Source organism: Balearica regulorum, chromosome 15, assembly GCF_011004875.1.
Source record: "Balearica regulorum gibbericeps isolate bBalReg1 chromosome 15, bBalReg1.pri, whole genome shotgun sequence".
NCBI classification, from domain to species: Eukaryota; Metazoa; Chordata; class Aves; order Gruiformes; family Gruidae; genus Balearica; species Balearica regulorum.
Genome location: NC_046198.1, coordinates 8863885 through 8874757, shown reverse-complemented (window position 1 = coordinate 8874757; position 10873 = coordinate 8863885). Strand labels below are relative to the sequence as shown.

The 10873-nt window shown below is 54.5% G+C and overlaps 1 protein-coding gene across 2 annotated transcripts in view; it reads right to left on the bottom strand.

Annotated features, from left to right (window-relative positions):
- Window positions 1–10873, bottom strand: part of PKD1 (polycystin 1, transient receptor potential channel interacting) — a 98634-nt gene that overhangs the window by 5233 nt on the left and 82528 nt on the right. For both annotated transcript variants that reach the window (XM_075767332.1, XM_075767333.1), the window contains exons 33-45: window positions 10611–10813; window positions 9896–10001; window positions 9128–9246; window positions 7798–8000; window positions 7259–7453; window positions 6305–6444; window positions 5110–5237; window positions 4579–4747; window positions 3714–3839; window positions 3367–3541; window positions 2445–2732; window positions 1013–1147; window positions 357–671 (exon numbers count right to left, since the gene is read on the bottom strand). In XM_075767332.1, coding sequence (XP_075623447.1) covers window positions 357–671; window positions 1013–1147; window positions 2445–2732; window positions 3367–3541; window positions 3714–3839; window positions 4579–4747; window positions 5110–5237; window positions 6305–6444; window positions 7259–7453; window positions 7798–8000; window positions 9128–9246; window positions 9896–10001; window positions 10611–10813 — 2302 coding nt within the window. The remainder of the gene's footprint in view (window positions 1–356; window positions 672–1012; window positions 1148–2444; window positions 2733–3366; window positions 3542–3713; window positions 3840–4578; window positions 4748–5109; window positions 5238–6304; window positions 6445–7258; window positions 7454–7797; window positions 8001–9127; window positions 9247–9895; window positions 10002–10610; window positions 10814–10873) is intronic.

Sequence of the window (10873 nt, the reverse complement as noted above, 5' to 3'; positions counted from 1 at the left end):
AACGCCGTGCTGTGGCATCATGTCCTGCTCCAAACAGCCCCAGGGCTGCTCCCAGCCGTTCCTGGTGAGCCAGGCCACAGCACGGACCTGGGGACAGATCCTAGATAAAAACAGGTGGAACTGTGGGACTGAGAACTGGCAGCAGATGCCCCTACGACACCCCATCACTAACCCAGCTCTTGGGCCTCCAGGAATGTCCACGCTCCAGCCCTCACCCACCAGAGGAACCAGACTGTGAACAGCAGTGGGAAGTAGCCAGAGGCAAAGCATGGTGGGCCTTGATTCTCTGCAAATGTCTGCAGCCTACTGCCTGCTACTAGGTCCCTTCTCCATGGAGTTTCCCAGGCTGCACTCACCTCCTTGGCTTTGCTGAAGCCCATCCACATTTTCAGCCTGCGCATGAAGAGCTCCACCATCTCATAGTCCTGGGGCTCGAAGGCAGGGCGGTACAGCTCAAAGTGCATTTCCCGGTAGCTGTAGACAAGCACCACGGTGAACAGCCTCAGCACGATCCATACCTCCAGGATGATGTAGCTGGTGCAGAATAGGTAGTAGAGGCCTGAGGACTCGGGCAGGCAGGGACGGAGGTTCACGCTGCCCCGCAGCATGGCAAAGAGCAGCAGGAGGCTGCTGCCAACACTGCGGAAGGACTCCGAGGAAGAGGAGAAGAGCTGCAAAGGGGATATTGGAGATGTAATGAGAAGCGATCAGTGGAAAAATGTTCCCCTGACCCCCGGTCCTCACTAGGCCATTTTACAAAGCACGAGCCCTGACGGGTGGCCCACAAATCGGCTGTGACAGCGACAGGCCACAGACGCAGCTGCTGGCCAAAGCCGCCTGCTCTGTGGTGGACAAGCACCCTGCACAGGCTGGGCGTTGGAGCACCCAGAGGGCCCGCGGGGCTTTGCACACAGCCGTGGTGTGGTGAGGGACAACGGACAACACGACCCTGGGCAGCCCTTGCGGACAACCAGCCACTCTGCAAGGCGAGGTGGGGACAGCAGGTAGTTACCAGGAAGCCGAGCTGAGCGTAGGCCAGGATGAGGACAGCGAACGCCAGCCCTGCAGCAGTCAGCTCCTTCGCAGACTTCTGAAAGGTCTTCCCAAACACAGACCACTGCCTGACAAAACGCAGCTGCTGGGCAGCCTAGGACCAAGAGAGAGGATGGTGTTACAACACGGGCTCATCACAGAGGCTGCTGCCAGCCCAGGGAAGGGTCTTTCAAACATCTCTACAAGTCTGAGAAATGCAAACTCTGGTAGAGCAGAGGACATCCTAGTCAACAGGCTCCTTGAAGACAAAAATCATCCCACAGCCACACTAGGCTGAAGTCCCCAAGGGAGCTGAGGGCCCAGAGACTTTAGAGACCTAAAGCGCTGCACCAGAGATGCACAATGGCAAGCACGAAAATGAAGAGAAAAAAAAAGGTGAGAAGTCTTATGATCTCAGCTATAACATCATGCAGTAATCGTTAGCCAACCCAAGAGCCCCTGTAGAAATAAGCAGGTTGCTTTGATCTAGTGAAAGATGTCCCTGCCTGTGGCAGGGGGTTGGATTAGATGATCTTCAAAGGTCCCTCCTGTCCTGGTTTCAGCTGAGAGGATTGATTTTTCTTCATAGTAGCTAGTGTGGGGATACGTTTTGGATTTGTGCTGGAGACAGCATTGATAATATAGAGATGTTTTTGTTCTATGGACTTATTGTTGAGCAGTGTTTACACGAGGCCAAGGCCTTTTCTGCTTCTTGCACTGCCCTGCCAGCGGGATGGCTGGGGGTGGACAAGAAGTTGGGAGGAGACACAGACAGGACAGGTGACCCAAACTGACCAAAGGGGTATTCCATACTATATGACGTCATGCTCAGTTTATAAGGAGCTTGGGGGAAGAGAGAGGGGGGGGCGGCGGCATTCGGGGCAATGGCGTTTGTCTTCCCAAGTAACCATTACGCGTGATGGAGCCCTGCTTTCCTGGGGATGGCTGAACACCTGCCTGCCCATGGGAAGTGGTGAATGAATTCCTTGTTTTGCTTTGCTTGTGCGCGCGGCTTTTGCTTTACCTATTAAACTGTCTTTATCTCAACCCACGAGTTTTCTCACTTTAACTCTTCTGATTCTCTTTCCCATCCCGATGGGGGGGAGTGAACGAGCGGCTGCGTGGTACTCAGCTGCTGGCTGGGGTAAAACCACGACACCTCCCAACCCAAACCATTCTATAACTCTATAACTGCCCACCACCTCTGTCCTGCAGTAGAGTCTGGCTGTGGCAGCAGCCCCATTGCGTTTGATCGGTGCCTGGCACAGCAGGACCACGGTACTGCACTTGTTTTAATTTCAAGGCCCTTTGCTACCCCTGCCATGAGGCTGTGCACAGATGAGAAGCTGGCACAGGAGGACCAAAGCACACATCCCTGCCCACACACTGCTCCCATCCAACCCTCTCCATACCTGCACAGTCAGGAGGAAGAGGAGGGATGCAGCCAAGGTGCTAAAGATGGTGTTGAGAAAGGCCACCTGGTAGAAGTTGGTGAAACCCTTGCGGTTGTTGAGGTACTTGAGCCACTGCTGGTCAGCAAGGGTGGCTTGGCTGAGGTGCACCACCACGGTGCAAGTGGTGAGGAGGATGAAGACCCACTGGCCATAGTTGCCCCACAGGGTGAAGTAGGCTCTGCCTTCTTTCTTGATGGACAGTGACTCAGACACCACAAAGTAGACCACAAACATCATGAGGAAGACCTGGGGGCAGAATGGAGAAGTTACCAGCAAAGGAGAGGGCAATGCTTAACTGCTGTGCTACACCAGGGGACCCTGCAGCACCCCAGGACAGCAGAACCCCATGTACCAGGCTGAGTTCTGCCAGCCTACAGCTGGAGCACCCCCTGAGTCCTTCCATGCCATCCTCGCTCACTCAGTGCCCTGCTCCCTCCTGCCCTAGCAGTGAAGCTCCCCAGACCACGTCCAATGCAGTTGTGGCAGGGTGACAGTGTCCAGTCGAAGAGAGCCCAGGCAGGGTGTCTGGGGACATGGCTCAGCTGGCCGATGTCCCCGTTGAGGACAGAAGAACAAAAGCCTCAAGTTTCCACAGTGACAGGGACGAGTTCAAGGAAGTGAAAAGGTTGAGACAAGACCAACAAATGCTGCCAGACAGGAAGAATCTCCTTCCCCTCAGTGGTGCCAGGGATGTTTTCTATGAACTGTCCAGGCCTGGAGTGGAGTGGTGACAGGTATGGGACAAGTGGCCTCACGCAGGGGAGCATCAGTCCACAGTGACCAACGCTGCCCTTCTGGGAGGCCAGGCAATGGGTCCCCAAAGCCCTCTGTGCAGGGACCAAGAGGGAAGAGGAGCGTGGAGGGGAAGAAACACACTGACCATCATGAGAAGCTGCAGTGTGACACCCCCACTGAGCCGCAGCAGTGGGAAGGGGCTGATGGTGACAGTGCTAACAGCCTGGCCAGCCCCCAGGAACTCCAGCTGGAGGGTGATGGCAGCGTGCAGGTCCACGCTGGGGTTATACTGCATCAGCTCCACAAAGACTGCCCGGCTCCTGTGGAGGGAAGGAGAGCAGCTCAGGACTCTGGGTCAACACCAACCCTGAGCTTTGGTGCCACCATTTTGTAGGATCATAGATCCTTTCCCTGCCATCGCACCCCAGCAGCACCCCTTAAAGTTGTTGCTCAGTGACAGCAGAACACTTCCTTCACCCCTGCCACACTTACATGTTGTCAATCCAAGTGTGCTGCTGAAGGAAATTCAGCTGAGCTCTGCTTTCCTCTAGCGAAGCCCCCAGCTCCTGGACGTAACCACTGCTATCGTAGAAAGAGATGTAACCCCAGTACCAGACCCTGCAGAGGAAGAGGAGCCATGGGGTGAGAGATGTTGGGACAGAGCAGCCACTGGTATGCTCCCCTGTGTGGCAGGCCAGGAGCAAGTGTACAGACGCAGACCCTGACCTCTACCCTGCACATCCAGGGGCAACAGCTGCCTCATTATTTATTTCACAAGACAAATTACTGAAGTGCATTGACCCACCTCAGTGTTCCCAACCTCAGAACAGCCCCAAGCCCTGTGGTGCCCCACACTTCAATGAAGACACATCCAAGAACAAACCAGAGCAGAAACCAATAGTGATTTAATGTCCAGTATGCTGGTGAAGGCCAATCTCCCATAGCCCACTATAACAGAAAGCTGGTGCTGCTCTGTGGTCTCTGTGGGCGGCTGGGTTACCTTGTTCTGCAGCTTGTCTCTGCCCCTGAAGCTGGAGAGTCGAACCCTCTGCCCCTGGGCCCCTGAGAACAGCACTACGCTGCCGTTCAGACAGCTTGAGGTGACACTCGCATCTCCATGGAAGCTGGGTGAGCGGCAGCTACATGCCTCCCACCGGTCACACTGCCAGTGTGGACGTGTTCAGGGAAGGCCTTTGGCATTTCTGCGTTTATTTGCCCTTTGCCAGGCTCAGGGGCTGCAGTTGGCCTCACTGAGGCGAGGGCTGGGAACCACCCCGGGCACCGCATCAGCTGAAGAGATGCGATGTCTTTGGCAGATGGAGCCAGGGGCGTAAGTGCAGGCTGGGCAGCTCCTTACCCCGTCAGGTCAGGTGGCGAGTAGGACCACGCAGCCGTCATGTTCACGGCCGCCCTTTCCCAGCCAGCTGCGTAGTCAGCGGTAGAAAAGCTGTGCGAGTCCGTGCAGTTCTTCCTGGCAACCGTGCCCATGCCATGGAGGACGTCCTGGGCACTGCGCTGGCACTCGGCTGGAATGAGACCAACACTGTCACCTCGTGGGGAGCCCAAACAGTGCTGGGGCACACAGTTGAGCTTTCACACTTAGCATTTCCCTTCTTCACAAGCCCCCTCCAACTCTGTGTCCTCAGTCACACCTCCAGAAATGAAGCCAACCTCTCTAGTGTAAATCCTCATGATTGACTGCTCCAGTTCACCTCCAAAAAGAGCAGAACCAGGAGCACACTAATATACATGCTGCAAAAAACCCTACTTCTGTAACCTCTGCCTTGCTTCATTCAGCCCCAGCTGCATCCAGACCCGGCCATTTCATGCCTCCAGGAATGTCACCACCCACCCGTGACAGCAGAGCCATGGGCCCTTGCCCACCTACCTTCCTGCAACCTGAGCTGGCGCAGCCGGGCTGTCCCCAGCGTGGTGCTGTAGCTCTCTTGACCCGACCGGTTGTTGTAGAGGTAAGGGAGGAAGACCTGTGACATCCAGACCCAGAATTGATCTGACCTGCAATGGGGAAGAGGCGTGAGAGGCAGAGCTCCCGGGGCAGCTCTGCTAGGGCGGTCTCTGCATGTCTCACCTATGACCATCTGCGTTTCACCTGGAGGTGAGGACTGAGTTTTGGAGAGCTAACCTGGGCTGCTCTCCTCCCGCGTGCCTGGCTAGCAGGCAGACGCAACATTTCCATCTATTCCCAGAGCTGGGGTCACGAAAATGTTTATTTGACATGCAAGACCTAAAGGTGATTGAATCCACTTGGCACCTGATCAGACCAGTGGGTCTGCAGCAACACAGTAGGAAAGAGATGACATTTAGGACCAGATTCTGCTCTCTCCCTTTACACCACTTTCACCCCAGAAACTTCCACCAAGTTCACTGGAATCATTCCTGATTCATATTGTGGTGTGAATCAGAGTTTCTGTGACTTTGTGTGGCAGGGATAAGCCACGTCTGTTTGCACAGACTAATGAAGGGGTCTGTAGTGAGATGGGTACAAAGGCACCATTAATCCCAGGCAGCCGTTCTGATGTCAGTCTGGACTGCGGGAGTTTGTGGCGGTGTGGAAACTCAGCTGGGAAAATTTAATCTAGTTAAACCATATGTGCAGAGCAAGGAAGGGAAGGACTCTGTATATGAGATGTTATTTTTGGTTCTTGTGACCCTGTTTATGTTGTAAATTTTGGAGACAGAGCAAACTTGCGTCCTTTTAACCAGATACAGAAAGATAAACATCTATAATTCACGCAGTCCCTTCCCACTGAGGAAATCATTAAAATTCAAAGAAATTAAAGCTCTCAACTCCCCACAGGTGCCTATATTCTTCAGGGGAGAAGCAGAACCACAGGGACAAAAAAGGGACCCGCTCCCTGCCATGCTGTGTCTGCGGGCAAGTGCCTGGCTCCACAGAGGTACCAGTGCTCCCCAGTCGAGAGCCTCTTATGGTAGTGACTGTGGAGCACGAGCCCAACACCAGAAGCCAGCCTGCTCCCCGACTCCTCGCTGCAGCCCTGCGCAGCTTCTCTGATACAAAGCAACACCTTGTTCCTCCCCATCCCCAGGGCCTTCGCAGTTACCTCTTGATGTGGAGGAATTCGTTGCTGCCCAACTGCTGCTTGATGGAGCTCTGCAAAAGGAAGGCCCTGCTGTTGCGGGAGGCGTCTCCGTAGTTGGTGAGCAGGATTACCAGCAAGAACATCATGTAGATGAGGAAATTCTGACAAGCAGAGAGTAGAAAGGGATTGCACCCAAGCACAGGGGGGTTGGATCCCAATCCTGCAGCAAACCAGTGCTTTCCACTGACTGCTGCCTGCCGCGCAGTGGGATTGGGACGCAGAGCATGCCGTTTTCTTCTTCCATATGGGAAGCAGCTTAAAATGAAACCCAGACCACAGGCTCATAACAATATTCTTTGTTCAAAGCGGCCAGCCCGGCACCATGTTTCAGTTGATATGCATTGCACAACCTCCCTGTAGGAGCTCCTATGTGCTGGCAGCTTGGCTTATGCTATAGCTATGGGGTTTTCCATCCTTTAAAAGGGAAATTACTCAGTTAAAAGTAACTTGACTCCATTAAAGCAGCTGTGTATTCCCAGCACAAGTGTGGAGGATTAGTACTGAATGACCTACAAAGGGATTGAAACTTCAGCTCCTACACAGGGAGTTACATGTTTCACAAGACTCAACTAATGAATTTTCTTGTGCAAGTTGGCATCTACTCCACATTGCAAACCTTCCCCTAACCTCAAACACCTCAGTTACGGAGTCAAACACACCAGCTGCTCCACATCAATCCAGTTATGGTTCTGCCTTCCGGCCACTTCAGATCTCAGAGCTTCACAGAAAAGGTCAATGTCACTGCCAGCCTTTTACAGATGGGGAAACTGAAGTGGAAACTGGAGACATGCACCTACTAGCTCAGCTAGTAGATCACAGCTGGATTAGGAGGACCCACACAAGGATGTATCTCAGCTCCCAGAGCCAGCACTTGGCCTCTGCCCTAGGCCCCACAGGTATCAGGAGATGTCTTACCTTCAGCATCCTGTGTAGCAGTTTCACCTTCCTGGCCTCCTCCTTGGCCTGGAAAAGGGCAAACCCCTGCGGGGGTCGGACTTTGCTGATCTTCTCAGAAACATGCTCAACGAATGGATGCTCCACCAACGTATCGTCTTCCTCTGGGTGCAAGCGCTTGGCAACCAGTGAGAAATAGAGGGCTTCCAGCAGAACCTGGGGAGACAAGCAGTGTCATGAATCTGCAGAGAGAGCCGTGCCACCAGAACCGCCATGGGCAGCAGGTCCTGTGGGCCTTTCAGCACAGACAGCAGGCAGGGCACAGCCGCTGAGCACTCCGAGCAGCTAGACAACCTCTAAAACAAACTGCCACCAGCCCTTCCTCTCCTACTGCTGCTGGTGTGCACATCCTTCCCCTCCTGCAGGGATACAAAGATGGGAGGGAGTATTCAATCCACACAGTGTCCAGTATGACTTGATTAGTATCTGGATAAGATGCTAATTACACTTAATACATACACATGTACAGATATGTGCTTGTGTTCTCATGTTGTCCTTACCTTCAGGGGCTCCCAGACCAAGAAAGATGCCAGAAAGCTGAATATCCCTGAGATGAGCCACATGAGGGCAACACTGGAGGAAAACCCCACCCCAATCCACACGGAGACCCCCGTAGAGGTGGCGAAGAGGAGGAGACTGATACCATGAGCCAGATAGGAGCACCAGGGTGGCAGCAAGCGCTTCCTGAAGGTTTGGTCTGCAACTGGAAGGAGGGAGGGAAAACAAGTGTAAATGTTACTGCAAAAGGGTCCCAGTGGGCACAGGGAGGGCTCAGCACACCACTCATCCCAGCAGAGAGCTTGCCACCAGTCCTGAGTGAGTTTGGAGGCATTACCCTAGACGCTTCTCACTAAGCAGCAGCACAGACAGCACACTGAAACACAGCCAGCCTCAGAAGAGCAGCATCTCATCTGCAGACAATAGGATGGGCAGGAGAAGGAAATGAGATCCTGATTTGGGCAGTGGAATGGGTTCCCTGCTTTCTGCAGAGCCCCAGGACATTGGGCATGCCCAGCCCGGCTGGAGGTGCTGCTGTCAAACCCATGAAAAGCCACACGGATTTGTTGCTCTGGCTGGCTTCAGACTGCCAAGCCACCCTGCCCCAGGGCTCGCTCGGCACAGCTTCTTTCACCCACCCACGTGAATCAATGCCTGCGTAAAGATACTACAACCAAGGTGAAATGATGGATTTCACCAGACCCAAGAGGATTGCTGCTGTGTCTGATTTTCCATGCTGCAGCCTGCCCCAGGAAGGCTATGCCTTGGGAAGCCAAGAGCTCATGCTAAGAGAACTGATGCTGAGCTTCTCCGCAGGGCACTCATCACATCCCAGACCTTGCGGGGCCTGACAGCTTGCTCCCTGCCTTGTGCAAGCCCAGCTGGCTGGCTGTGGTGTTGCATGATCCAGGAGGAAACACCTCTTCTCTCCTTTGCTTTGTTTGCCCATCTGAACCTTCCTTGGCACTTCCTCCCTTCCCCTCTGGTTATGTACAGAGACTCTCACTCTCTCATGCTGGCTGGATGAAGGGACTGATGGCTGCAGAGGGGTGCAGAGAGCAGAGTAACTGGGGAAGCACTGAGCAGAGCTTCCCTAGGGTGCATGGTGGGGACTGACAGAGCAAGCGATGGCCCAGGGTTTACTGAGATTCAGGCTCCAAGAGAAGCTGACAAGAAACAGCAAATACATCCCAAGCAGGGGAGCAGCCTTTCCTGAGGCTCCTTTTTTATCTACTCGCCTGTCCCTCTCAAGTGCTGCTGTATGTGACGGCCCCTCTTCCTGCACATCCCCACCCTCGCTGCCCTGATGGTTACACCGCACAGCCCTAGTACCTGTCCACGTTGACTTGGCTGATCTGCTCACTTCCCTGGGAGGAGCTGCCATGCTCTGGCCTTTATCATTCAGCTTCTGCATCATGACAGTCTCCACCTTCTCCCCGAATACACTGGACCTGCCAAGGCAAAGGCATGGTACTGGTGAGCCACGGCACAGCCACCGAGGTGGCCTGAGCACCCCTGCTAACACCAGTGCAGCAGCGCTGGACCAGTTAGAAGCACTTCCCTGCAGAGCAGCAGGCCCACGCTGCCAAGGCACACAGACACTCTGCTCTGCATCTCAGGGAGGAGGGTTGAAAGTCTTTCCCCTCCCTGGCCCTGCTCCTTTGCACTGGCTATCCAGCTGGGCGGTGGTCAGGGTCCCAAAGCAGGGTGCACTGGGCATGATAACACACAGAGATTCAACTCCCTTCTCCCTCCTGTCAGTGTCACGAAGCAAACCCGTGTCCCAGCACTTCGTCAGCAGTACACAAAGCTCTGGAGACACATGTTCAGCTGGGGCTTTAAGGGGATGTTCCAGGTGGCTCCTGGAAGTGTGGCAGTGTCCTCTTGGAGCTCTGGCTGTGGGGGCTGCAGGAATCACGGCCAGCAAGAACACAGTGACTCGTGACAAGGCTGACCCAGGCATTTGCAATGTCACAAAGCCCAGCTCAGCTCACTGTGGCTGGGTGCCACCAGCCACTGCGGAGTTGGGTGGGAAGACAAGGGACAGGAGGCACTGACTCAGCTGCCTTGTCTGGGGGACTCTGTTCCCCCAATACTTACAGGCCTGAGATCAGATCTGTTTCAGCCCTCATGTACGGCCCCAGGTCCTGGGAGTGGGAGATGCCACTAGCTCCATCTGCCAGGATCTGCCGGATCAGATCTTCATCTGGGGAAACAGAGAGCACAAACAGCATTGGCAGGAGCACAGCACGCAGCACCGCGCCAGGATGGTTCTGCAGCACTCGGGCTCAGCCGTGTTTGTGGAGCTGGGGAGGAGGAGGGCCAGGATGAGGTCCTTCTCTATGGGACAGCCCTCCCCTCCTCCCTGTCTTCTAGCTCCAGTCTATCCCCAGCTTGTCTGTGGAGCCTGGCATGAAACTGCTGGTACAGGAGGCCAAGTTGTTCTTCTCCAGCCATTTACAGAGGTTCAGAGACACTGTGGCCTTGCAATCAGTGAAGAAGTGCTGGTTGCTTGCAACATTCAGATCCCATGGGAACACATCTCTCCTTGCTCCCAGTCTGCCAGCAGTGTGGTGACCATTCACTTCAGACTGATACGCATCAGGACTTCTGCATTCCCAGACTGAAATCTCCACTAAAAAAACATGACCCTCCTCCTCTGCCCTTCAAACTGAAGCCAGCGGCGATGGCAGCAGGCTCTGCTATTCTGCTTTCTCCAGAGCTGAGCCAGGACTTCCAGGGACCAGATTGCTCCTCCTGCACTTTTCTGGGGCATTCAAACCCTGGCACAGAGCAATGCTACTCACACACCCACCTGAGGCAGAGAAATATCGAGGCTGTCCCTGGTGAATGCTAAGTGACAAGCTGTCCTCCTCAGTTGCCAACGGGGCCTCAAGTCCGAGGTGGCGGCTGGCCCGGCCTCTCTTCAGCTTCTGGATGGTGTTGCCCATGATGGAGGGGTCGCTGAGGAGGTCTGGCCAGCTGAGCAGGGCCTCGCTGGAGGGCCACCGCATGAGGCTGTGGGAAAACAGAGGAATGGGTGCAATCAGGTATGTGTGGAAAATGGGAAGCATGAGA